The sequence below is a fragment of the Fundulus heteroclitus genome, chromosome 14 (genome assembly GCF_011125445.2).
Source record: "Fundulus heteroclitus isolate FHET01 chromosome 14, MU-UCD_Fhet_4.1, whole genome shotgun sequence".
Classification (NCBI taxonomy): Eukaryota; Metazoa; Chordata; class Actinopteri; order Cyprinodontiformes; family Fundulidae; genus Fundulus; species Fundulus heteroclitus.
Genome location: NC_046374.1, coordinates 13,512,779 through 13,538,887, shown reverse-complemented (window position 1 = coordinate 13,538,887; position 26,109 = coordinate 13,512,779). Strand labels below are relative to the sequence as shown.

The window sequence follows — 26,109 nt, the reverse complement described above, 5'->3', positions numbered from 1 at the left end:
TGTCCGTTTACAAAGCGCAACCCTGCTCTTGAAGAAAACCTACAATCCCGCTATAATTACGTTAGTAAGTTGTCCGGACCAATCAGAATGTTTTGTGTAATTGTGCAAACGTTAAACCAATCATGTATAGTGACGTCATCAGAAGGCGCAGGCCCCCCGAGTCGATCTGGTACCTACAGCGGCTCACTGTTGGACCAGAGGAAAGAGCTGCTTTCGTCAGATGCTAGAGGAGGGATCATGGGTAACAGCAGCCAATCAGAACCTTGGGAGCGCCGTGTTTAAAACTCTGGAGTTAGTTTATTTTTTTTTATTTAAAAAAAAAAAATGAAGTCTATTTTAAAACCCAAAACCAGCAGAAACACCAGGCTTTAACGTTCTTCTCCTCCTGCAGTATAACCCTACAGCTTGTAGTCTAGTCAGGTCAATTCACTGCTCATTTTACCTCCATTTGTGACTGCCCTCGTTACCAGTTTATCATCACCTGCTGCTGTTAGCAAATCTTGCTTCTAAAGCATATTTTCCTGCTGACGGTGCAGATGAGAGATCAGCGAATCAGGGCGAAGGACGGTTTACACACTGGTTGTTTAAAACAGCATTAACAGATTCAGGAGGTGATATCACAGCATCTGTTAGCAGGGATGCTGGGATAAATGGCATCAGTCGTATGGTTGGATTGTCTAAACGCACTACGCTGCTTCACAAAAACAATAAAATAGGAGGATAAAAACAATGAATTAGAAGTTAATAATACCATCATGACTTGGCACTTAGGTGGTGGAAAAGCAGAGCATACCAGTTCTTTACAGAACCAGTTAAGAACTAGGCCCTGGTTGAAAACTAGAACCTCGTAGAGGGCGACTCCTTTTAGTCAAATATGAATAACAAAAGTAGACTAAGAATCTATAACATGTCTATAATAGGAAGGTTTTAAATTTCCTGGAAATCCCAAAAACTAGAAGGAAGGAAGGAAGGAAGGAAGGAAGGAAGGAAGGAAGGAAGGAAGGAAGGAAGGAAGAAAGAAAGAAAGAAAGAAATAAAAAGAACAGAAAAAATAAAGAAATAAAGAAGAAAGAAAAATACAGAAAGACAGAAAGACCCAAATCCCCCCTCCCCTCCCACCCAGACAGCCCCCCCCCCCTCCTACTCCGTCCATCGCCATACCCAGCCCTGCGTCACCTCCAGTTACTCCTCCCCCCTTCATTTTCCAAGGCCGAACCCCCTCGAAGGAAAAATGAGAGAAGGACAAAATATTAAGACTAATATTTAGAGAATAAAATCTGGAAATACCAATATTTTCCCAAGCTTTTCTTCCCTTCATCCACACTTATCTGGACTAAAAAGCCTTCAGTCTAATTCCTTTACCTGTGTCGTTTCCTCAGCGCTCTTGTTCAGGAAGTTCAGGGAACTGGCTCTTTTCATCCTGCGCAAAAAGAACAAGACGATTTGTGTGCTGAACAGGAACAGAAGACGCAAAATAAGCTGAACTAATAAATCAGTCCAAGTCTGCTCCAAATCTGAGCTCCAAACTCACGTTGTACCTAATGACCTAAGTCCCTAAAATAACCCCCTCACAGCATAGCCAGCCTTAGCTGTACCTGCTTGAAAGCATGACTAATATGCTGCCTCTATCTGAGTCCCACAGCCGCGGCCTCATGACTCTGCTCAGCCCGATGAAACATAAGAAAGTTAGACCTGCTTAGTCTCTGCCTGCATGAGCAGTCTCATCCTGAAAGCTGAAACGACTGGTTAGTCTCTGCTGGATCCTTCCAGACAGTCAGTTTTGTAAATCTCTGTTTTCAGGAAGCCACACGAATTCAAGTCGCATTTCTCCCATTTTAAAACAGAAACAGAAATTCCCTGCCATGGATAAATCAGCTCCATCTCGTTACCCTCGGCCTAGAGCTCCAGTTTAACCGCGTCTCTTTCCAGGACAAAGCCACAAGAGGGCGCTGTGGCTTCCATCTACTGTGTTAACGCCTTTATTTTTAATCACTGTATGATCGCTGAATGTGACGCTATGTAACTGGATCTGTCCCTTTTAGCCAGACTGGACCATTTCTAACTGGGTGCGCATTAGCATGGCTCGTCTCGTCACCTTCAGGCGGCCGTACCAATAAACCCAATTTAACTGCAATGTGTCACAAATAGATCCAGTTCAGCCTGTTCCTTTTTAACATTTTTAAGAAGGAAAATGTAATCACTAAAAACAGTTAAAACGACAAATAATTGAATATGTCTGAAAAACTAAATGAAAAAAAATAAGTGTGTAATCTGCTTTTCCAGGACAGAAATAAGAACCGTGACAGATTATCCTGCGCATTAAAAATACCTCCAGCACAATTAATTTGTGCATTTATTTTTAAATCCAAAATGAAATTAAACATTGATTAAAAGTCTGTATGTTTAACTAAAAAAGTTAGAAATATGAAGGATCCCCTTCAATATGAAAAAAGTCAGAAAAAGAGAAGAGTAACCAATTTTTGTTTTAGAAATAAATTTTCAAACAGTTGTGTGATTTATTCATAGCTTTTTTATATTTAAGTGATTTTAGTCACATTAAATAATTGCTATATTAAAGCAGACCGCTGGCTTATGATTTACTTAAACCTGTATGTCTACAGAGTAGCTCTTAAAGTTGCCCTTAATAAAACAAAAGTTTAGTAGACGATTACTGTACTGTCTGTTGACTTTTTCTGATTTCCCAAGATATAAAAACCCTCATTAGTGATCTCTATGAAATGTAAGATTTGTTAATGAGTAACATTTGTTGTAATATTTATTCCTGATCCTTGGAGTGTGTTCACTTTAAGCACAGAGTAAAGTGATGAGCAGCTGAAGCAGCCGCGGTTTACCCTGGGTTACGGGGCTCCTGAGGTCCGCTGCCCTGCAGTTTCTTCACCAGCATCTCGCTGCTCCTCCTCAGCGCGTCACGGATCTTTCCAAAGGAGCCGCTGCGACGCAGGGACCCATTACCTTCCTAAAGAGGGACAAACAGAGGACGCTTCTTTCAAGAGGATGCTCTCTAAGATGACGTGTGTAACACTGGTCTGTCTAGGCCTGACGATGCTCTCATTCATTTCACTGAATCATCTTTACTGAGGAAGCTACCCCGTTCCACTCAGCCGAGTCGTCGCCCTCGCCGTCTCCTCGCCCCCCCGGTCCGTCCCTGCTGTGTCGCCTGTCGCTCCCTCCCCCTGGTCCGTCCTTCAGCAGCTCCACCACCTTACTCTGGTTAATGGCGTCAAACCCCTGAGGGAAAGAAAAAGCGACAGCTGAACAAAGAGAGCGCAGCAACTTCTCCTGACCCCGGGGACTAGTAGACACCAAGCTGGTGGCTTAGGACGTTCTGAATCTCATCTGAAAGGCCTTCTGCACTAATCAGGCGGCGTAACCCCTGATGGGTCCCCCACACAGCTAAACTCAAGCAGCGGCGAGGCTTAATGGATCTTGTGTCTCGTACCTGTTTGCGGGACTTGGTGGCGCACTCCTCCAGCGTTTCTGCCGCCTCCAGCTTGCCCTGGCGACGGTACAACGCCCCCAAGCTTTTCAGGGTCGTGTTCACAGTGGGACTAGACGAAAAAAAAGAGCAAAATGTTCTCTTTCTGCTGACTTCTACGCAACAGTGCACAGCTCCTACTGCGATTGATGCTTTGCATTTAAGAATAATTAATTATTTTCTCTGTTTCTCCTGATGGCTTCACGTCTACCGTCACACAAAGGGAAGGAAAACTGGATGTTAATGGGTCATCTGTGGTGGTGGAACTAAGTTCAACCATGTTTTTATTGGGATTATACAGCACTTACACAATAAATGCATATAAATCAATAACTGTGCCACCAGTGAAAACCCTTTTACTTCCATTTGCTCATCGGGGTAAACAGCTCCTTTAAAATAAATATAATTGAAGCGTTTTGTGATTTCTTCTTCGCTGTATAAACTGGATGCCATAACACTGGCAAAGCACCTTTAATTAGTTAAATAGGACTATTTCCTTAGGGTATAGATGTTGTGATACAGAGGTCCATTACTCAAAATGGGAAAGCCAAGAGAACATTACATTCAACACCAACTGTTGTGCCAGTTCAGACGTGACAGAAAGCGGTAACGGACTACGTTACCCATGATGCAATGTGGTCAAAATGGCCACCAACTCATGTGGTCAAAATGGCCACCAACTCCCATCACGCAACACGGCAAAATGGCCGCCGATCAAGGAAACGGCATCAATTCGGGACGTAACGGACTGCGTTACCCATGATGCAATGTGGTCAAAATGGCCACCAACTCATGTGGTCAAAATGGCCACCAACTCCCATCACGCAACACGGCAAAATGGCCGCCGATCAAGGAAACGGCATCAATTCGGGACGTAACGGACTGCGTTACCCATGATGCAATGTGGTCAAAATGGCCACCAACTCCCATCACGCAACACGGCAAAATGGCCGCCGATCAAGATAAGGTTGCTATGGTGATGGCTATAAAAGCCGATCACACACGATGAGCTTCCTTCTTCCCTGGCTTTAGCCAACCCGAGAAGACACAGCTGTTTCCGTTGGGGTGATCCCACAACACGTGCTCGAATTCCTCGCTGGACCGAGAGTTTTTTTTCGAAGCCAAACTATTCCCTGTGCAGACAGGAGGTCGACTAAAATAAGTACTTTTAAATTCCCTCTGATCAAAAGACTGAGAGACGCCATATCTCCCAGTGATCGAAGAGGACCCCGCTTTGTCTGGCCAACAAAGCGACTGTTGAACCCGGTGGAAGAAACGAAGCAGCTTCTTCCCATCCCGGTCCCGCTGCAGCCTGCGGATAACTGCGCTCGTCAAGACGCATCCAGAAAGCCGCAACACTCGGGAGCGCTCCGGACCAGCCCCGAGGCATCTCAAAGTAACGGACTCTCCCCTTTTATTTCTGTCTCACCAACAGGGTGTTTAGAAGTGCCTGGGCAGGCGTAGAACTTTGTAGGTGTTGGTTAATGCTTTTATTCCACGACGAAGTTGGAATTATTTTGCTGAACATTTTCCTTGTATGTGCATGTATTTTACAATTGATTTTGCTGTGTTGATTTGTGATTCATCAATAACCCCGCCGTGGGTTACCGCCTTTTTTTTTTTCATCTTTTTCCCTGCTCCCCCCCCCTCTCTCTTTTCGCTTCTCCTTATCAGTTTAATCTCTTTGTCCGAGCTCAAGTCGCGGGCTTTGCTTTAAACTCCCAGTTAGCTGCCCCCTTTCGAAGCGAGGCATTACCCCATCAGCGTAAGCGTGGTTACGTCATTAGGACCTCCCCTCATACGTCATCGTAGCAGCCATCTTGGGAGGGTCACGTGTATCTGAACTGTAGGTAGCTTAGCTGAACTAGCTTTGTGTAAGACATCAAAGCGTCCAGTGAGATTCCCGAAGCTGTTCTGTCTATCAAGGCTGATACGTGAAATGCCGATGTCTCGAGGGCGGTGTTAAACAACTTTGAGTTAAGTTAAGATCTGCTAACCGCTCATTTTAATCCATTGTTTATTTTGTTTTGTTCTTTATTTCCACATATATATTTTGCATGTTTTAGTTTAGTAATGAGTAAGAATTCCAAAGTTGTTTGAATCAGAGAATTACTGTAACAGGGAATTGCTTTTGGTTCAATAAAACCAACGACTGCGGAATAGAAATTGTTTTGTGTTCAATCCAATTCACAGTTGCATGGGTATTCAGAAATCAGAGCTAACCTCCTTTGGAGTTAACATCTGATATTAATACAGAGACAATATCATTGGATGGTGATAAGGAATAAGGATTTAAACTCTAATTGCAGTTACATTGGGGTTCTCACAGCCTGCTGGATAAACCTGGTCGGTTAACAGTCCGACCTGATCATTTATTCCAGCATAAATTGAGTTCATAACAGCAAATTAACTAATGCATTAGTGGTATAAATACTTACAAGCTTATAGCTAACATCACCACCATTTGAACTATATTTGTTATAGCGGAAATTTGAGTTGAATGATTTATTATTTAAATTATAATACCAAATTATAATTAATAATAATAATAAGCATATTCAACCAGCTTATGGCATAGCATAAATTGGCTTTTCCCGGTGTGGGCTGGAGTCTACTTATTGGCGTTCCTTTAGACTAAATCGAATAACCAGCAACTTATGAATTGAATGAACACAATCCATATTCCAGCATTTTGACTGCTCGCCTTGCCAAAAGGGCTATTCAGTCATAATTGATTAAGGAGGTATCATTACTAAATATATACGTGTTTGTGGTGGTTTGAGGTTGTTAACCTGGGGTTTGAATATTGATTTCTGGACTGGAAGTCAGCTAGATTGAAATACACAGCAGCCAGCGTCTGCTACTTGTCAATCAGAGTCTGTGTCGTGTTCTGCTTTGAAAAGAGAGACCTTGCCTCCATCTGGTGGCCAGGATAGGTAGTTGCAGTCACGGTTTTAAAGACAGCTTAGATCGCTCAGTGTCCCGGAGGGACAGTTTTGAAAGTCAGTTTCTTTAAACTTACCTTACGGTTACGCCCCTTTGTCTTTTTTAATTTTATTTTATTCATTTTTTTTTTCTCTCTTTCCTCCCTTATCCCCCTTCTGCTCATCATAAGTGGTCAAAATTGAGCTGTGATTTTGAAACTAAGGTTGCAATTTAGCGGTTTTTAACTGTCATTCTTTGCCACCTCTGAAGCTCCAAAACACTTTGCTATTTTCCACACATGTGTAGAGCACCTGTTCTGAAATAACTTACATCACAAACAAAGCCACAGCTTTATCATTAATTACTGGCCGAAAGGTTAGTGGTCCATGTCACTCAAAGTTAATATTCTCAAAGTTAAACAAGCATATTAACCGTTCCTAAAACATAGGAGTTGTAAGTCGCAGGGTTGATTTTCCCCTGTGCAGCCTAATTAAACGCACGTATTTGAACCCACTTACTGCAGTTAAGTGCCAGTCATAGTGCGTGTTTGCTGTTAACAGTTAAAGTGAAGCCACTTAACAGTTGTTGTTAGCAGTTGTTGTTTAGCGCTGAGCTAAACTTAAGTGTATGCGTTGTTGCCTAGTGCTAAGCTAGAATACAGCGTTGTTATTTGTTGTCTGTCATTTAGCGCTCAGCTAAACTACAGTGTTGTTACTTGTTGTGTTGTTATCCATAGCTGACACAGAATGGATAGTGAAGATTCCTCAGTGTTTAGGTCTGAAGGAGCTGAAGGTCCAAACCATTCCATTGGAATGGAGGCCCAGGATGTCATTAGCTCACTGCTTAAAATGACACCGGACGAACAAACCCGTCTGAATCAGTTTAGCATAGAAGACTGTGAGAGGAGAATTCAGGAATTGGTGGAGGAGGTCCAGAGCAAACCTAAACATAGATTGGTAGCAGATGTTTTGGGTGAATTAACTGCGTTATACCACCGAAGGTTAACGCTAGAGACCAATCTGCGTAACAGAGAGGTTGAGAGGCGTGCTTTAGCTGAGGAAAGAATCAGGGAGCTAGAACAGAGAAGTGTTCAGGGCAGCTGTCATCTCACAGAGGAGCGAGAGGAGGATCGCATTAGCTTGCAGACAGAAGGATCTGAGTGTGAGGACTCCAAAGGAAAACATGGAGATCACACCTGGAGGACATTGGATGAACTGGGCCCTCAGACGCCTTCTGAGCGAAAGGTAAGCGAAGGTCAGGACAGATATAGCAGTGTGATACGGAAAGAAATGCCTAAACAACTTAGGGTGGCAATCAGGACTGATCCACATGATGTAAATCATGGGAAAACACCTGCTTCCCACCTGACCCCTGACACGGTCCGCTATGATCTTTTCCCCCCACCAGGGCGACGAGAGCACCGTTCCTGGAACACAGGTGAACCCCACTCCTCTGAACTGCGTCCACAGACAAGAGTTCATGACAGGGGGGGGTCCCCCGGCGTCCCACGAACGGCCGCCGATGCCAGGTAGGTGGTCAGAACTGGAGCCTCCCTCCCACCGTGGTTACCACAGGCAAGAGTCGTCAGGAGAGGACTCAGATGGACCAGCTCCGATCCCTGAACAGGGACTGCGGATGCGTCAACTTGAGTCCCTGGCCCGAGACATAGAGCGTTTTGATCCTAGCAATACAGAATCCACCATTGATGACTATCTCAGAGAGGTAGAGCGCTGTCTGCTAGACTTATATAGCCCCTCAGCTCGAGAAAAGTTGAAGCTTATCTGGAAAACCACGTCCAGAAGTGTCCATGTTTTCATAGAAAGCCTCCCCCCAGCTACACGTGACCGTTACTCAGCTCTTTGTCAGGCTTTAAGAGAAGAATATTCTGTGTTTACAGACCCAGCTTCTGCAACTCTTGGAGCTTTTGCAATTCAGCAAAAGAGAACTGAAGCACCAAAAGAGTACTACCGTCGCTTGCGGGCTGCTTACTTTCAGGGACGAAATGCTCCCGGCTTGGAGGAAGACCACACTTTCAAATCTTTGTTCCTCCATAATCTTCATGAAAGCGTGCGTTATGAGGTTACCATGCATTGTAGAACCAAGAAACTTACCATGCAGGAAATCAGGAAATACGCGCAGGTGGCATGGGAAACACGTGTCCGGCCCAACAAAGGAGCCGATAGTGATAAAAAGGTTCTGCAGATTCAAGCCGAACCAGAAAAGAGTTTAGGTCTGGAGGGACATGAGATGATACCTCCCTTCAAACCTAAAACTAGATTTGGCCCTAAGAAGCAACATGGTTTTGAGCCGCCGCAGAAGAAAGCTTCCCAGGATAGGAGAGGTCAGCATGGCAGCATGGAAGGTGAGAGGTTTCAAAAATGGCACAGGCCGGATCCAGCTCGATACGGTAAGCAAGCTGACAGGCCGGAAAGGTCGAAAAGCACACATGACCACAAAGGCTGGAACCTGTGCATAGAGGAGTCAATGAGAAAGGAGATGGAGGAGACTTTTCGCAGGTTGCTAGCCGAAACAGTGCGTCAGATCGCGCCGCAGCCGTCCCAGCCATCATCCAATCCTGTCGACCCTCCAGGTAAGCCAGGCCCAAAACCCCCGCCAGCATGACTAGGCGTGGAGCAGGCTTCCCCTTCTAACAGAGTTTATCTGATTAAGGGGGGGGACCAACCGAAAATTCACCAACAATCTTCTAAGATCCCATCAACAGGTGATCAGAAAGCCCCTTTTCTAAGGTTTCTAGGTGAGCTAAACCATCATGAAAATGCACACCGCTTATACTGCTCGACAGTTATCGGAGGATGTGTAACTGCAAATGCTCTTTTAGACACGGGTTCCGAGATCAGTCTAATGTGCTCAGATTTGTTTGATGAGGTGACCAGAGCTATGGTGTCTTTTGGGAAACCGTTCCAGGTGGAGACCTGTAACGTGGGCATCACCAGCTACACTCAGGATCAGTCATGCATCACCAAACGGGCGTGGTTAGACATCACTTTCCGTGACATGACCCTGGTGCACCCCATCTACATATGTACTTTGGACACAGAACCTTTTCTTGTGGGTCAGGACCTGTTGAACAGGTTAGCCCCACTCATTGACTGCTGTCATGGTCATCTTTGGGCCCAAGTGGGGACTCCAAAGCCCCTCACTTCTGGAAGTGGACTGTCCGTCCCCATCAACCAGGTGACATGCTCCGAGGAGCCCAAAGAACTTTTAGCACCATTTCTGCCTTCAACAGAGCCGATTTCCAAATCCTCTGACACACCACCGCTTCTCAGCGATCAGAGAACTTCTCTCTGCAGCCACACACCTTTCCTCTGTTCACTTAAACACTCTGGAGTTGAACCCTATAACCCCAGAGTGGCTGAAGGTGTGCACCTGGAAAACACACTCATGCCAGATGTGCTGCTGGCTCTTTGGTCAGAGAATTCTGCGATCAGCAGAGATCTGTACAGCTCTCTGTGCCGTGAAAAGCCCCATCTGGCTGAAACAAAACACAGCCACTACCTGCTCTCAGCAGACTGGCCTCGCCGGCTTCTGAAAGCAACGGGGGTGTGCATACTTTATGCACAGATTGGCACAAGACAGGACTCTCCAGACACCGTGTTTACTTTTCCTTCCAACATGATCCAAATCAGGCGACATGAAGCTTTGCCTGCTGGATCTATTTGTGGTGCAACGCTTGAAGCTGAAGGAAATCTGTTGGGGTATGCGACAGCAACCGACCCAACAGAACCAGCACCGAATCAACCAGAGAACCGGGACTCACCCACTGAGCCCTGCCCTGGCTTTGAAACAGAAATCATGCAACAGCTGGAAAAAGCTGATGCACTGACCACTGAAACGGAGGAAACAGCACTTAAGGAGCTGTTTTATGAGTTTCAGCCCATTCAGCCCAAAGATTCAAACGAACTTGGGATCACACTGACACACGTCCATGACTCACCAGTAGGAGAACACAGAAGCTGCAAAGCTAATCTGAAAACTCCCCAACAGGTGATGTCCCGGCCTTCAGCGGCCCAGGACACCCAGGAGTATGTACGAGGCTGCTTAACCTGCAGCCAGTTACAACCCACACGGCCACTAGACCGAGCCCTGCTTCAGCAAAGGGGGGTTATATTTCCGTGGTCACATTTGCAGACTGACTGGATCGGTCCAGTCCCTGAATCGTTAAGAGATAACAAATATCTTTTGACAATAACAGGCAGTTTCACAGAATGGGTCGAATGTTTGCCGGCACTGAATGACACCGCTGTCACCACAGCAGCCCTGCTGCTAAATCACGTTTTCAGCCGGTGGGGCCTTCCCCTGTCCATCGACTCGGACAGAGGAACGTCAAACATTATGACCGTGCTTTTCAACATGTTGGGCGTGGAAGTTAAATTCCACATTCCCTACCGCCCACAGTCATCCGGACAGGTGGAGCGAATGAACTGCACCGTGGCCAGCATGTCAAAGGAACATGCCAGCAGCCATGACAGGGACCGGGATACAAAGCTTCCCCTGGTCCTAATGCTAGTCCGCTCTACCTCACCATGCTCCACAGGGGTGACACTTTTCCAGATGATGACAGGAAGACAAAGGACACTTCCCTTGAATCTCATCTACCAGCCTGAAGACGTCAGTGTGACAACCGTCTACACTGCACACCAGTGCGTCACTGACTTAAAAGACCGTCCCCGAACGACTTTCGCGTGGCCTCGAAAGAACCTAGAAGCCAGCGTGCAAAGTCCAGAGTACACATGGGTTCAAGCGAACCAAACTAAACCGTCCACTAAACTCTCCTCACAGGGAACGGAGCCTAACTCCGCCCCGCCGAAGAGAACGATGCATAGCATTAAATAGGACAAGTGCATGTTCAATCAGGACACTTTAAACATGCACTAATAAAGCAAGTGTCCATACATAACTTCACGTCTATAATTTCACACTCAGCCATAACACCATGCATTGCTTTGGAAACGCTCACAGAAGTGGTAAAGAATGACATGATGTATACTCAGGTTGTTAGAGATTTAATGCAGGACCTCACTCGAGAGGTTAGCTCATCCATAAATAGCCTTGCTGAAGGACGGATTCCTCCGTACCTGGTACCAGTAGATTTGGTCGAAAAGGTTCTCAAATCTGCCCCTAGTGAAACACTGCAACCACCACAAACACACCTGGCGTACAGCCTAGGTAGTGCAATTCCAATATTTGTAAATCCTGACAACTTGGAGATAGGATTTATGCTAAACCTTCCCATCATTGAAAGAGCTAATGTGTATAGGCTTAAATCAGTATTGAATGTCGGTTTTTGGCAAGGTGAGACCCACGTACACCTACAAACTCCCTCAATATTGGCCTATCATGATGCTGACCCCAAACTTTATTTAGTCCCTAATTTGGATTTGTGTACCAAAACCAAAGACATCCACTGGGTATGCCCAAGCAACCCATTTATCAGAGATGTTACCAATTACCTGTGTGGTCTAAGGAATGAATCTCCTGAACAAAACTGTCAGGCTAGAATGACCCTTAAAGATGCAGGTGTGGAAACCAAAATTGAGCGGGCAGGTAACCGCTGGCTCGTTAGCACCCCAGAGGCAGAAGCCCTGTTATCCTACGAGCAGCATGACACAGTTACTAGACTAAAACTGCCCAACCAAACCATTTTCTGTTCCCCACCTCAAGGTGCTCCAGTCCACATTGGAAACATGGTTCTGCATCACCTTGACGTTGATAAATATGACTCAGAGATTGAAATAATAGATGTCTTTAAGGGATACAATTTCAGCATTGATGTCGGCATTGAAAGACAGCTTTTACTTGCAGGCACCCAGCTGATTAAATTCAGTCTCACTCCATCAGGGTTGAGCTCGGTCCCTCTGCTTCGCTTCCCCAGAGCTACAGAGTCGACCGACACTCACATTATGACCATTATTGTGGTTCTCCTTGTATTTGGATGGGCCATCACTACCGCGATGGCGTATGCAGCATACAAGCAGATCAAACAGTTGCAAACCAGGATTGACGCCCTCACCTTTGTCGCTCCCAGGTTCGTAGCACCAGCTCCTTGAAGGCCATAAGCTGATTAGACTACGAACCGCTGTCTCTTTCCTTTCCCTCTTTCCTTCTCTCCTTTCTTTGGTTCAAAGTTCAAACCTGATGACCAATGAATGTATTGACAATGGTGATTGTGAAGTTTGCATTTCTTTTTTTTTTATTATTACTTTATTGTTGCCTTATTAGCCAATAGAAATGACTAGCTATAGCTTAGTCCTGCCCAGGCTAGGTCACTGACCCAGGCACAATGACTGCTTTGCTTTTCCTCCTCTTGGATGATGAACTGAACTGCATGAATCCCAATGGACTACTAGAAAGACTATTAGGTTGTTCCACTCATGCACAATGGATTTTCGTCACGCCAGAATGGACTTGGTTGTAGCTTTAAAGACTGTGACCAGCATCCCACTCTTCAAAGCTAAAGGGGGGTATGTTGTGCCAGTTCAGACGTGACAGAAAGCGGTAACGGACTACGTTACCCATGATGCAATGTGGTCAAAATGGCCACCAACTCATGTGGTCAAAATGGCCACCAACTCCCATCACGCAACACGGCAAAATGGCCGCCGATCAAGGAAACGGCATCAATTCGGGACGTAACGGACTGCGTTACCCATGATGCAATGTGGTCAAAATGGCCACCAACTCATGTGGTCAAAATGGCCACCAACTCCCATCACGCAACACGGCAAAATGGCCGCCGATCAAGGAAACGGCATCAATTCGGGACGTAACGGACTGCGTTACCCATGATGCAATGTGGTCAAAATGGCCACCAACTCCCATCACGCAACACGGCAAAATGGCCGCCGATCAAGATAAGGTTGCTATGGTGATGGCTATAAAAGCCGATCACACACGATGAGCTTCCTTCTTCCCTGGCTTTAGCCAACCCGAGAAGACACAGCTGTTTCCGTTGGGGTGATCCCACAACACGTGCTCGAATTCCTCGCTGGACCGAGAGTTTTTTTTCGAAGCCAAACTATTCCCTGTGCAGACAGGAGGTCGACTAAAATAAGTACTTTTAAATTCCCTCTGATCAAAAGACTGAGAGACGCCATATCTCCCAGTGATCGAAGAGGACCCCGCTTTGTCTGGCCAACAAAGCGACTGTGGACCCGGAGGAAGAAACGAAGCAGCTTCTTCCCATCCCGGTCCCGCTGCAGCCTGCGGATAACTGCGCTCGTCAAGACGCATCCAGAAAGCCGCAACACTCGGGAGCGCTCCGGACCAGCCCCGAGGCATCTCAAAGTAACGGACTCTCCCCTTTTATTTCTGTCTCACCAACAGGGTGTTTAGAAGTGCCTGGGCAGGCGTAGAACTTTGTAGGTGTTGGTTAATGCTTTTATTCCACGACGAAGTTGGAATTATTTTGCTGAACATTTTCCTTGTATGTGCATGTATTTTACAATTGATTTTGCTGTGTTGATTTGTGATTCATCAATAACCCCGCCGTGGGTTACCGCCTTTTTTTTTTCATCTTTTTCCCTGCTCCCCCCCCCTCTCTCTTTTCGCTTCTCCTTATCAGTTTAATCTCTTTGTCCGAGCTCAAGTCGCGGGCTTTGCTTTAAACTCCCAGTTAGCTGCCCCCTTTCGAAGCGAGGCATTACCCCATCAGCGTAAGCGTGGTTACGTCATTAGGACCTCCCCTCATACGTCATCGTAGCAGCCATCTTGGGAGGGTCACGTGTATCTGAACTGTAGGTAGCTTAGCTGAACTAGCTTTGTGTAAGACATCAAAGCGTCCAGTGAGATTCCCGAAGCTGTTCTGTCTATCAAGGCTGATACGTGAAATGCCGATGTCTCGAGGGCGGTGTTAAACAACTTTGAGTTAAGTTAAGATCTGCTAACCGCTCATTTTAATCCATTGTTTATTTTGTTTTGTTCTTTATTTCCACATATATATTTTGCATGTTTTAGTTTAGTAATGAGTAAGAATTCCAAAGTTGTTTGAATCAGAGAATTACTGTAACAGGGAATTGCTTTTGGTTCAATAAAACCAACGACTGCGGAATAGAAATAGTTTTGTGTTCAATCCAATTCACAGTTGCATGGGTATTCAGAAATCAGAGCTAACCTCCTTTGGAGTTAACATCTGATATTAATACAGAGACAATATCATTGGATGGTGATAAGGAATAAGGATTTAAACTCTAATTGCAGTTACATTGGGGTTCTCACAGCCTGCTGGATAAACCTGGTCGGTTAACAGTCCGACCTGATCATTTATTCCAGCATAAATTGAGTTCATAACAGCAAATTAACTAATGCATTAGTGGTATAAATACTTACAAGCTTATAGCTAACATCACCACCATTTGAACTATATTTGTTATAGCGGAAATTTGAGTTGAATGATTTATTATTTAAATTATAATACCAAATTATAATTAATAATAATAATAAGCATATTCAACCAGCTTATGGCATAGCACCAACCAACCGTACTTGAATAGCTTATCTTCCCCGTTTCATTCGCTCACAATTCAAAAAGGGACAGAGAACAATTCAGTGAAGTAGCGCTGAGGCTGATCAGGAAAAGGCAGCCAGACTTTATCAATTTGCTCAGATTCAGATTCGTCATCGGAGCGCTTTAAAAGCTCCCTGTTGGAGAACTGCAGCTAAGAGAGGCATACATGAATTTAGGTCACAGGGTCTCCATAGCAACCACCTATTTTAAGGGTTTTTATACCTGAGATGGCAACTGAACCTAAAAGATCAGGTTTCATTTATTGGTTTTAATGCTAGTCTATGGTGAGCTGGTGGCGTCAATCACGCTCTGTGCTTTGTTCTCCACTGAGTCTTACAAAGAAGAGCAGCAAACATCACAGCACAACACGTGTGACTAAACATGTTTACAGGTTTTAAACAGTATCTGGACTCCAAAAAGACCGGTAAAAACAGAGGATGGATGAATCAATTAGTAAAGCAGTGTTTCATCTAGGATTTATTTAACCATGGAGTTGTTTTTTTCTTGGTGGTGTACCTTTACAAAATGATTTATGCATTTTTATAAATTGCCTGAATCCACACTAAATAAAACTGATGATCACACAAATTAAACGAGGTAAATGACCTGTACTTGTACAGCACTTTATCAAGTCTGACGACCCCAAAGTGCTTCACACTACAGTCATTCATGCAGACTGACTGCACTGGAAGCAGGAACCCACATAGCATAGCAAGTTTTCATTATATAAAATTTTATTTAAAACTCACATTATTGTTAGTATGAATCTGCAAATATAGGCTACACATAATATAGGATTTATATATACTTTACATTGTTTTAACATACATTTAAAAAATTTTAAAGGTGTGGCAGCTTTTATTTTGCGTGGCATTGCACCATGATCAATTACGTGTAGCACTCATCATTTAGTAGGAGCTAAGAGGCTGCCTGCTCAGATATGTTGGTAAATGGCTGCAGGGATCTATACAAACACACCTGCAAGGATTTGCTTTAGAAAAAGGACATGGTTGCCAGATCTATAGCTCAGTTTTTCTCCGCTTCACCGACCTTTGGACTTTCTAACAGCTCCAGTTAATCTCTGACAACACAAAGGAACCTGTGTATTTTTTTGCCTGCTTAAGAATAACATGTGCAGTGAGGTGTGCATCCATCCTGGTTTCATTCATTACTCTGGTCGTGTTTGTGAGCCTGCCTCACCTGTCCACCTTGCAGGCTTTGTACCAGCTGCCGTACTCCACATACGGTCCAGAGTCCTTCTGTTTACTCTGAGAGGAACCGGAGCAGAGAGAAGGACATCAGTCAGGATGACCATGAGCAGAGAGAAGCCAAGCGTAAAACATCAAAACATGACTGACCTTGCTCTCTTCCCTCTCCTCTGCATGCATCCAGATCGGCTTATTGTCATCTGAAAATGAGACGTAAAGAAATTAGAAAACACTCCTGATCTGTCCATATGTTTTTTTCCCTAAACAACAACACAGCAGCCGATCATGACACTCCTGCTGAGGCGCCGCCTCGTGCTCAGCACGTGAGCTGGGAGGAGGGAAACGCCAGAATTAAGCGGCTTCAGCGTCTCAGAATAATCCACTGACCGGCTGAGAGCTCAGGGCGGTGAAAAGGAAAGCTGAATCAACCATGGAACGTCAGAACCAGGACATCTAAACATGTCGTGCGAGAATTTGTTTGGATCAGGCCGAGCTTCAGCTGCATGGTGCGTCTTGTAGCATACGGAGGGTAACGAGGGGCGATTAGCCTCTCACGACCACCTTCAGATCAGAAATCGTACGGTCAGATGAAAATCAAACATGTTTGAAGTTCAGTCGGCCCTCGTGAGTGATGTTGAGCGCGTCCTGCTTTTGAAGCAGAGCTACGACTGTCTACGAGATGATTTCCCCTAACCTTGTGCACTGCACATCTGCAAACAAGTAGATTTTTCTTCTTCTTCTCAGACGAAAACACAGGAGTGGAGAGAAGCATGACGGCGGTACGTGTGACATGGAGTCAAACTACGGAGGAGAAACTCGTAGAACGATCAAAGCAGCGCATTTAGTTCAAGTGAGCCTAATTTTTAACGGTGAGCATCGAAATTTCCGCCTTTTTCTTCTTCTATTGTTGACGTTTGGCTTCTGGATAGACGAGTCCATGTAGCACCATCTCCCTACAGGGCTGAGTCTGACGTTGGTTTGTTAAACGTACAGTTTCAGCAGTCAGGTCGCATCAGAGCGTCGGGCCGTACAGTGTCAGAACAGATATGGTGAGCGGTGAACTTTTAACTCTGCCGTTTCATCGTACAGTTTAAGCTGCATATGAGCACCAGGATGAAAACTATGGTACAGTGTACGCCCGGCTTTAGCTGCTCCGCCGATGCTTTTACTCACTGTTGACTGATCCAAACTCCTTCTCGTGCGCTCTGGTCAGGATCTCTTTGTACAGAGTCTCTGCATCTTTGAACTTGCCCTGCTTCAGGTAGCATGTGGCCTAAAGGGAAACAGGAGAAATCACAACAGCAGTTTTCACGCAGTTCGTTGTTATTATATTCCAAAATGTGAAAAGGTCCAATGGGTGCGATTCCTATTGCAAGCCACTGCACTTAAACTAGTGTTGCACCGATACCGATACCAGAATGGGACGGGGCCCCGATCCAGCACTAAAGTGGTGATATCGGTATCGGCGAGTACCAACAAATAGGCACCGATACCATTTTGATGTTTGTATGTCACTTAAATGCAGCCTTCTCTCTCCCGACTTGTATTATACATGTTATATAAGTTCATGAAAGTTGCACTATTTTGGCATTTGAGAGCCAAAACTCAGGGTTTAAAAGAGATTATTCAATTATTAATGTAATTTTACTGTCTTCCTGTTGCACTACTATTATACATGTTATAATTTCACAAATGTTGCTCTATTTTGGCCTTTGAGAGCCAAAAGTTTATTCAACTATTGTCACCCATTCCAGGTAGGCAATAAAAAGTTCTACTACTCTAAGTAGTATGCAGTTCTTATACACACACACATCAATTTCAGACAGATGGTATCGGTCAATACTGCACAGCCAGGTATCGGGGCAAAAAAATGGCATCGGTGCAACACTGTACTTAAACATAGAAATGATAGAAACGGGTGGAGGAGGAAGTAACTGGGATCCCACCAGGTTATTTTTGGTGCGAGCCACGCTGGGGTCGTCGCCTCCCAGCTTGGACTCAAAGATCTCCAGGGCCCGCTTGTAGTAGTACTCCACCTCGTCGTACTTGGCCTGGTTCAGGCACAGCAGGGCCAGGTTGTTCAGCTGCTTGGCTACGTCCGGATGGGACCTCCCCAGCACCTGAACTCAGAGAGGACACAACGTGGGAGGCACATTTGCATCGTCGTTTGCATTTAGGCCTTCGTTCAGACGAAAAACAACCCTGGAAGCGGCGCAGCAGCAGCTTCCTGTGAGGCCTCACCTTCTCTCTGATCCCCAGCGCCCTCTTGCAGAGTGGCTCGGCCTCCTTGTACTTGCCCCTCTTGCCGAACAGCACAGCCAGGTTGTTGAGGGTTGCAGCCACGGCCGGGTGGTCCTTGCCCAGGGTTTTCTCTCTGATGGCTAGGGCGTCGTTCAGAAGGTGGGTGGCTTCCTTGTATTTGTTTTGGTCCCTGAAAACAACCACCACCAAAGTCATTACGATGGTGGAAAATCTTTTTAAACGTCAGTGTCAAACGGACAGCCCCCCCCTCCCACCTGTACACCAGGGCCAGGATGTTGAGCATGGTGGCCACGTCGGGGTGGTCGTGTCCCGACGACTTCTCCAGGTCCTCCAGGGCCTGCTTGCACAGCGGCACGGCCACTTCGTAGCGGCCCTGCGAGGCGTACTGGATCACCAGGTTGTGCAGCGTCCTGAGGCGGTTGGGGACCTCGTAGCCCCCCTGCTGGGCTGCTGCCTCCCCGCTGGGCTGGGCTGAAAACAGAGAGGTGGACAGAAGCCCTGGTTAGAAATCGCTTCTTTATGTTGCCCAAATAAAACTAGGTTAGTCGTTTAGATCTGTTTCGGTGCGTTAGATTACCCTCAGCAAGTTTGTCCTGAGGATCAGTAATGAAAGCCTGGAGACTTTTTAATCAGAGCGCACGTGTTGCCTAACTTTTCTACATTGCAGATACACAGTAAAGACTTCAAAACTATGACTGAAAAGTATACGGAACCATCTACCAAACAGAAAATTGTGAAAAGCCTCAATAATCCTGAATATTTGAGCTTTTTCTGAAAAGGGTAGAGTGCCTCCTCCGGGTTGGGGAGGATGTGCTGCCCCTAGTGGAGGAGTTTAAGTATCTTGGGGTCTTGTTCACGAATGAGGGGAGGATGGAGCGGGAGATCGACAGGCGGATTGGTGCAGCGTCTGCTGTGAAGCGGGCGCTGTACCGATCCGTTGTGGTGAAGAGAGAGCTGAGCCAAAAGGCGAAGCTCTCGATTTACCGGTCGATCTACGTTCCTACCCTCATCTATGGTCACGAGCTTTGGGTCGTGACCGAAAGAACGAGATCCCGGATACAAGCGGCTGAAATGAGTTTTCTCCGTAGTGTGTCTGGGCTCTCCCTTAGAGATAGGGTGAGGAGCTCAGTCATCCGGGGAGGTGGCTCGGGCATCTGGTCAGGATGCCTCCTGGACGCCTCCCTGGTGAGGTGTTCCGGGCACGTCCCACCGGGAGGAGGCCCAGGGGAAGACCCAGGACACGCTGGAGGGACTATGTCTCCCGGCTGGCCTGGGAACGCCTTGGGATTCCTCCTGAGGAGCTGGCCCAAGTGGCCGGGGAGAGGGACGTCTGGGCCTCCCTACTGAAGCTGCTACCCCCGCGACCCGACCCCGAATAAGCGGAAGAAGAATAAAGAATGAAAGAACAATTTGACAACCTATAATTATGTTTTTAGCTCTGGGATGCAAATTAATTATGTTTGCAGTTAAATTACCTAAATTTACCTCTGTTTACAAAGTAGTGTCCAAACTTGTTAAAAACACAATCTCCTGAAGTCACTGGTAGCAGATAAGGCAACAAGAGTGTTCTGGTCGTAGCTCCCTAAACCAGAGGTTCTCAACCCTGCTCCTCGGGTCCTTCATGTTTTAGATACGTCTCTGCTGCTCTGCACCTGGTTCAAGTTGATTTCCTCCAGAGCGTCACATCGAGTGCTGCAGAAGACTATTAATCACGCTGTCTAGTACCTGAGGACCAGGACTGAATAACAATCCCCTAAACAAAACAACTACTGCTCAAAAACGAAGAGAAAACACAAATCAATCTACTAACGAAGTTAAAATGAAGACACACCTAAATGTAGGTTAAGATATGTGATAGAAAATCTGGACATAATTAAGGCCAAAAATGATGATGATGATGAAGCTGTAAGCCTTTTTAAGACCCCAGAACATTTTACACAAACTGCTCCAGGTCTGGACTATTCCACACACACTTGAACTTTCCACAGTCTTACTATAAAAAGGGAACTAAAAGTAAGTACAATTTTTATGAAATTAGTTTCTTTTTCCTTGATTAGAGCAGCCAAATAAGACTATTTGCCAATGGAATAAGACTTTTGCACTTAAATAATTAATCTCCATCGTCTCATTTCAAGTGCAGGATATCTAATTATCTTATTTTAGGTGTAAAAATACTCATTTTTACCCCTTACTAATTTCAATAAAACTTTACTTACTTTTAGTTCCCTTTTTGCGGTGCTTATATAACCTAAAGTGTCCTGCTCGTGCAGGATGGTCAGACTTTCCTCCACAGATCATCAGATCGCCTCTTGTGTGATTCACATCAAAGCTACCTGTTCCTTGGTCGTCCTCGTTGGGGAACAGATCGTCCAGGCTGTCCTTGGAAGAGTCTCCTCCTCCTCCAGCCCCCTTGCCTCCGCTCCCCCCGGAGCTTTGGCTCTTCTCCTCGGACATGGAGACGTCGTCGTCGATCTTCTTGATCTGATTCATGAACTCCAGGTGCTTCTTCTCCTCCTCCAGCTGGGCGACGCTCTGCTCGCTGCGCTGCAGCTTGTGCTGCGTCTCGGCCAGCTCGTCCCGCAGCCACTGGTTCTCCTGGCAGAGCCGGCGCACCTGGGCGCGCAGCTTCTGCTTCTCCGACTCCACGGCGCTCAGGTGGCTCGACAGCGCGATGATGACCTGCAGGACGGGACGAGAACACAGACGCGGTCGCTGAGAGGCGGACGGCGGCGGAGCAAGACGCCGAGCCAACGGCTGAACCAGAGGCCCACCTGCGCTTCTCCCAGGCCCAGCTCGATGTCCTCCAGGTTCTTGCGGAGGAGGCCGGACTTCTCCTGGGCGATGGGCGGCTGGGCGCAGTCCAGGAGCGAGTTGAGGAGCTGCGCGTGTTCGCCGCGCAGCGTCTCCAGGCCCTGCATGACGGCCTTGGTGTTGAGGACGATCTCGTCCTGGGTCAGCCGCTCCAGGGCGTCGTCACGCGGGTACACCATGGTGGACATTGCCTGCTTTCATGCACACTGCGGACAGACGGACGGAAAGAAGCGTCTGCGGTAAAAGTCTGCTCGCTCACGCTCGGCTGCTTTGACCGCTACAGGACTCACAGGCAGGAGGAGCGGGTTAAAACTAAAGAAAACCGATAAACAGACGCACCGACTTCACAGCAATTTGCTGGAAGGGGCAGATTTCCGACTAGAGGCGCTTTTTTGCTTTCAGTGCAGAGTTTGCTCTGAAAAATGACGTTTATGAACACGTGATTGATGAATGCAGTGGAAATTTATTTAAAAATGAATAAGTAAGTCCTGTTCTCATGTGCGCACCTTGGAAAACTTTAGCATTTCATTTTCTTGCTCCAACCCGTCTGGGTTTTCTCCAACAATCTTAGCGTCTCTTCACCCTCTGCGGAGACGTTCAGAGTGAACTAGAGACTGTATTGGATGCTGCAGCGCCCTGCCTGTCTCACTGTGTGTGGGGGGGGTCATTAAAATCTTTGACGGTGAAAGCAAAGCGCTGAGTTTCAGAAGCAGTTCTGCAACAAAACATCTGCCGTTGACCAGGAAATAGGAAACCGCAGCTCACTGAACGTCACCGGTAACGAAGTTGAGTGGTATGCAACTCGCCTGAGAGGTAGTGTGGTGTTTGATTGGACTCTAAAGCAACTGAGCTATAATTTGAACGAATGCTATTACTTTGAATGAAGTCTCAGATTCTTCCTCGGTCCGTCAGACGCCCGTTCTTAGCGGATTTAGGTCAGCAGAAAGGACAAAGCGTCTGGATCAAAGCCTCCTGATGTGAATAAAGATCTGATGACGAAACTCTTACGACAATCAGATTGTCCACGACTGCAACGCAATTAAATGAACCATTTAATCCGTTTCTTTCAACAGTTGATTCCTTTTTTTCCATTTTCCTCAAACATTATATTGAAAACTGCAGCAGTATGTTTAATTAAAGGCTTGCGGCAAGAAGATGTCCCGTTATCTGACGTACTTTCATGTTTAGAGATATGCTGTAAAAAAAAAAAAAAAAAAAAAAAAAAAAGATGAAACGATTTAGGAGAAATATAGTAATCACAGTTTCAGCTGAATTTTTGTTTTTACAAATGCTTTTTGTTCAACAACTGGAATCCCTTTATTTTTTCATGTCCAGTGAAAGAGAAACAAAGCTTTGTAATTGGGTGTTGTCATAAAGGAGGTGTACAAGTTGTCTACAGAGTCAAACGTTTAATCCAAACGGAAATTTGAGAAGGTTTGGTTTATTTATGGTGTCAGAAACGGGAAGCGGCCGGTCAGAGGTTTACAAAACTCAGAAATCTGAGGCGGAGAAAGAGAGAAGGGAAAAACTAACCTCAGCGAGGAACCAGTCGACCGATAACGTAGGGTGACGATGCAAAAGATGCATTTGTGCTAAGGCTGGAGACGCTTATAAAGCACATCGATAAAATAGAAATCAGATTGATCGATATGGATAATTAAACAAATTCAAAACATATCTTAAGTGCAGCCCTGGCCATTTTATGTTGTGGCTTAGCGACCTATTTTTCAATTCAATTCAATTCAATTTTTATTATATAGCTCCAAATCAAGAAACATGTCATCTCAAGGCACTTTACAAAGTAAAGTTTTTAGATGCAGAACTCACAAACACTGAAGTCAAACTCAACCCTTTATTCAACCAACTTTTTACCAAAACTGCAAGTTTTTAAAAAAAGAAAAAAAGGTGCTCTCTGAACTCTTTGAAGGGGGCGGAGCTTGGTGACGGAGCGTTCCTGGGTCTGCGTTGTGATTGGCTGGGAGGATGTAATGATGTAATATTAACCTAAATGTCTAGAATGTAAAAAGAAGGAAAATGGTTATTCTATTTAACTTTTTATTGATCCTTTTTTTCCTATCATCGACATACGTCTGTCGATTGATTTATATTGTTATTGAAAAATCGTCCAACCTTAATTTCTGCAGTCTACTTTGTGAGAGTTATGAGTTACTGATCAACCAAAGCCTACAGTTGTAATCTTCACCTGCTCAACGTTGAGAAGCGCTGATGGACAAACTTAGGGCCAAAAAAACAAAAACAAAATAAACCTCCCTGAGGTGCATTTACTGCTTGATAAGGATCCTTAACAACAATAATCAGTTTCTTCAGATAGATTGTAAATTTGGTAAAAGCACCAAGACAGATGGATGCTATCTGGATGTCTTGATAATCATTTCCTGTTTTATCCGTCCCTGCTACATTGAAGAGGAAATGTTAGTGTGTGTGTGAGCTAGGATGCTTTAGTTCACTGCTGCTAAACCAGATTTAGACGACTCTGTTCCTGTGGGCAGGAAAACTAACACGGCATCTGTCAGGGACCAGGAAATCCAGTTAAAGTGAGACCCGGGCTCCTGACAGATCCACCCTGAGGAGGGAAGACGGATACGGGGCAGGGAGACGTCACAGTCCCAACAAACCAATGACCCTCTTCTGAACGGATTAAGGGCTGCGCCAATTTCAAAATAAGACAAAAGAGAAAACGTAAACACAAAAAAAGTCCTCAAGGTAGAAATATTAAGTGCTTCTGCTGCTAAACTGATCAACTGAAAGCCTAATTTTGTAGCTTCTAAGTATCAATAATTGCACACGTCAAACAAATCATCATCCGGCTGATCTTTACTGCTGCTCTTAATTGAAATATTATGGTAAATTTAAATATTAAAGTAAATAAAAAACTAAACAAGACTTTATTCTTGAATAATCTTGAATCGTTCAGCTCAAAGTCAATAAAGCTTGAACTGGCAGCAACATTTCCACTAGTATCAGCGCTGAACACTAACGGTCAAACAAATTCAATTCACCTGTATTAAAATAAATAATAAAAGCTGAATGAAAGTTACAGACCTCTCCAATTCTGGTTTTACCATTCCCATTATTCTGCTACTTTCACACAGCAGCTCTTATGTGCCAGGCTGCTTGATTCATGGTGATTAACGGAGGCGGCGATCATCTAGAACAGATGCAGCCCTGATCATCAGAAGACTGCAGCCATCAATTAAGCCTCACGTCGAACGGCCCTGATCGAGGAAAAACGCTTCAGAAAGTAATCTAAACGCTGCCGGCTCTGGTCTCTGAGTCAGGGAGAAAACAGCTTTCAGCTGATAACAGGAAGGCTGAAGGGAGGACAGCGACGCTGCTCTATCCTGAACGTTCACAGGAAGACTGGAAAAAGATTTTGGGATCATACGTAAAGACATTTTCATAATGATATGATAACCTTGCAAACTACATTTGTTTAAATTTAAAAACGCTGACTCATTTTGCTATTGTTTTAAAAGCAAAGCCTCTTTTCTGACTCCTCCCTTCTACACAGTGCCACTTTATCTCTGATCTCCGAACTGAAATACTTATTCAGTGTTTAAGAAAAGAGGGCTAGAAAAAAAAATCATCGCCTTTTCTTATGTCCTCTATGTTGTTGTACTTATAGAAAGTAATTATAATTCAACACTTGATTAAAAAATGACAATGATAGAAAAGAGAAAAAAAAGGAGTTCTGCTGGTTCATTGATAGGGGAAGTGGTTATTAATCAACAGGAAATTAAAAAATGAAACGATTATCCCCATTTACAGAGCAAAGCGTGGGTCCCTAGCATCTATCTGGTTGGGGTTTAGTTAAAATCAAAGAGCAGGAAACAATTTGCCATTGCAGCTTTTTTTTAAAAAAAAAAATAGGTTCTCTAGTTTTTTTTTTGTTTTTTTTTTTGTTTTTTTGCGTTGAACAAACATTTAAAGAATATCAGATTTTTATTTAATTAGTTTCAGACAACTTGCTGATTTTAAATCACTGATTTTAAATCGTGACTTCTCTCTTTTCCAGCTTTGCTGCCGGAGGCGCACCTGTCCTCCTCCCTCCTTCCTCCCCTCCCCTCCCCTCCCCTCCCTGTGTCGGTCTCCTCCGTCCATCCACCCCTCCCTCCCTTCCGTCTCGAAAGCTGACTGCAATGCACCACTACTCACTCATCTAATGCTCTCTATCCCAAACCCAAAAGCCGCAACACAGCCATCAGAGAGCTAAAAAGCCATCCGCGTTATGCCGGGCCTCGCTTTATCGCCGCCGGTTCACCTGATCCTCTTGAGCCCAAATGGGGCCCGGAGGATGGCGGAGGCCTGCGGCCGCGGCAGCGTCCGTCTCTGGCAGCAGATCAGTGGAGGTGACCGACAAGGACGGCGATGTGACGGCTCACTGATATTATCTCTCTTTTAAAAAAATAATAATAAAAATAGAACTCCCACACCGGCCATGGAGTCAGACCCAAACACCGAAGCTGTGCGTAAACAGCGAAGGCCCGATCCCTGCGCTATTAAAGTGAAAGATGGGCAGTAGACCCATCGCTGTGCCGCACACACCAGCCATCGCATGTATCCCCACAAGGCATCTAAGATGGAGACGATGCAAAACGGGATATTTCATTAGCAGCGCTGTTTTTGGCACAGATTATCGCCGCTCGGAGTCATTTTAAAGCCCGACTCTCGGTTTAAGTCGTTACATTTGGAAATTATAAAACAGCGAGAGATGTTTACCTTCATCGATGTGAGCGCGGTGCTTTCCGACTTGGCGACAAAGCGGCTGACTAATGTTGTGATGCTCCAGAAAGCCTGGAGTCAAGCTAGCTGATGCGAACCAACTTCCGGTGGGTTTTTCAAAATAAGACTCGGCAACG

General features: G+C 45.4%; 1 protein-coding gene across 1 annotated transcript in view; it reads right to left on the bottom strand.

Annotated features, from left to right (window-relative positions):
* Positions 1 to 26,109, bottom strand: part of klc2 (kinesin light chain 2) — a 27,435-nt gene extending 1,326 nt beyond the window's left edge. Inside the window, exons 1-13 of the mRNA XM_012873323.3 lie at positions 25,970 to 26,109; positions 21,190 to 21,435; positions 20,752 to 21,097; positions 18,673 to 18,889; positions 18,398 to 18,587; positions 18,103 to 18,276; positions 17,330 to 17,429; positions 16,307 to 16,356; positions 16,149 to 16,216; positions 3,461 to 3,569; positions 3,109 to 3,249; positions 2,853 to 2,977; positions 1,363 to 1,420 (exon numbers count right to left, since the gene is read on the bottom strand). Coding sequence (XP_012728777.2) covers positions 1,363 to 1,420; positions 2,853 to 2,977; positions 3,109 to 3,249; positions 3,461 to 3,569; positions 16,149 to 16,216; positions 16,307 to 16,356; positions 17,330 to 17,429; positions 18,103 to 18,276; positions 18,398 to 18,587; positions 18,673 to 18,889; positions 20,752 to 21,097; positions 21,190 to 21,417 — 1,806 coding nt within the window. The 5' untranslated portion in view covers positions 21,418 to 21,435; positions 25,970 to 26,109. The remainder of the gene's footprint in view (positions 1 to 1,362; positions 1,421 to 2,852; positions 2,978 to 3,108; positions 3,250 to 3,460; positions 3,570 to 16,148; positions 16,217 to 16,306; positions 16,357 to 17,329; positions 17,430 to 18,102; positions 18,277 to 18,397; positions 18,588 to 18,672; positions 18,890 to 20,751; positions 21,098 to 21,189; positions 21,436 to 25,969) is intronic.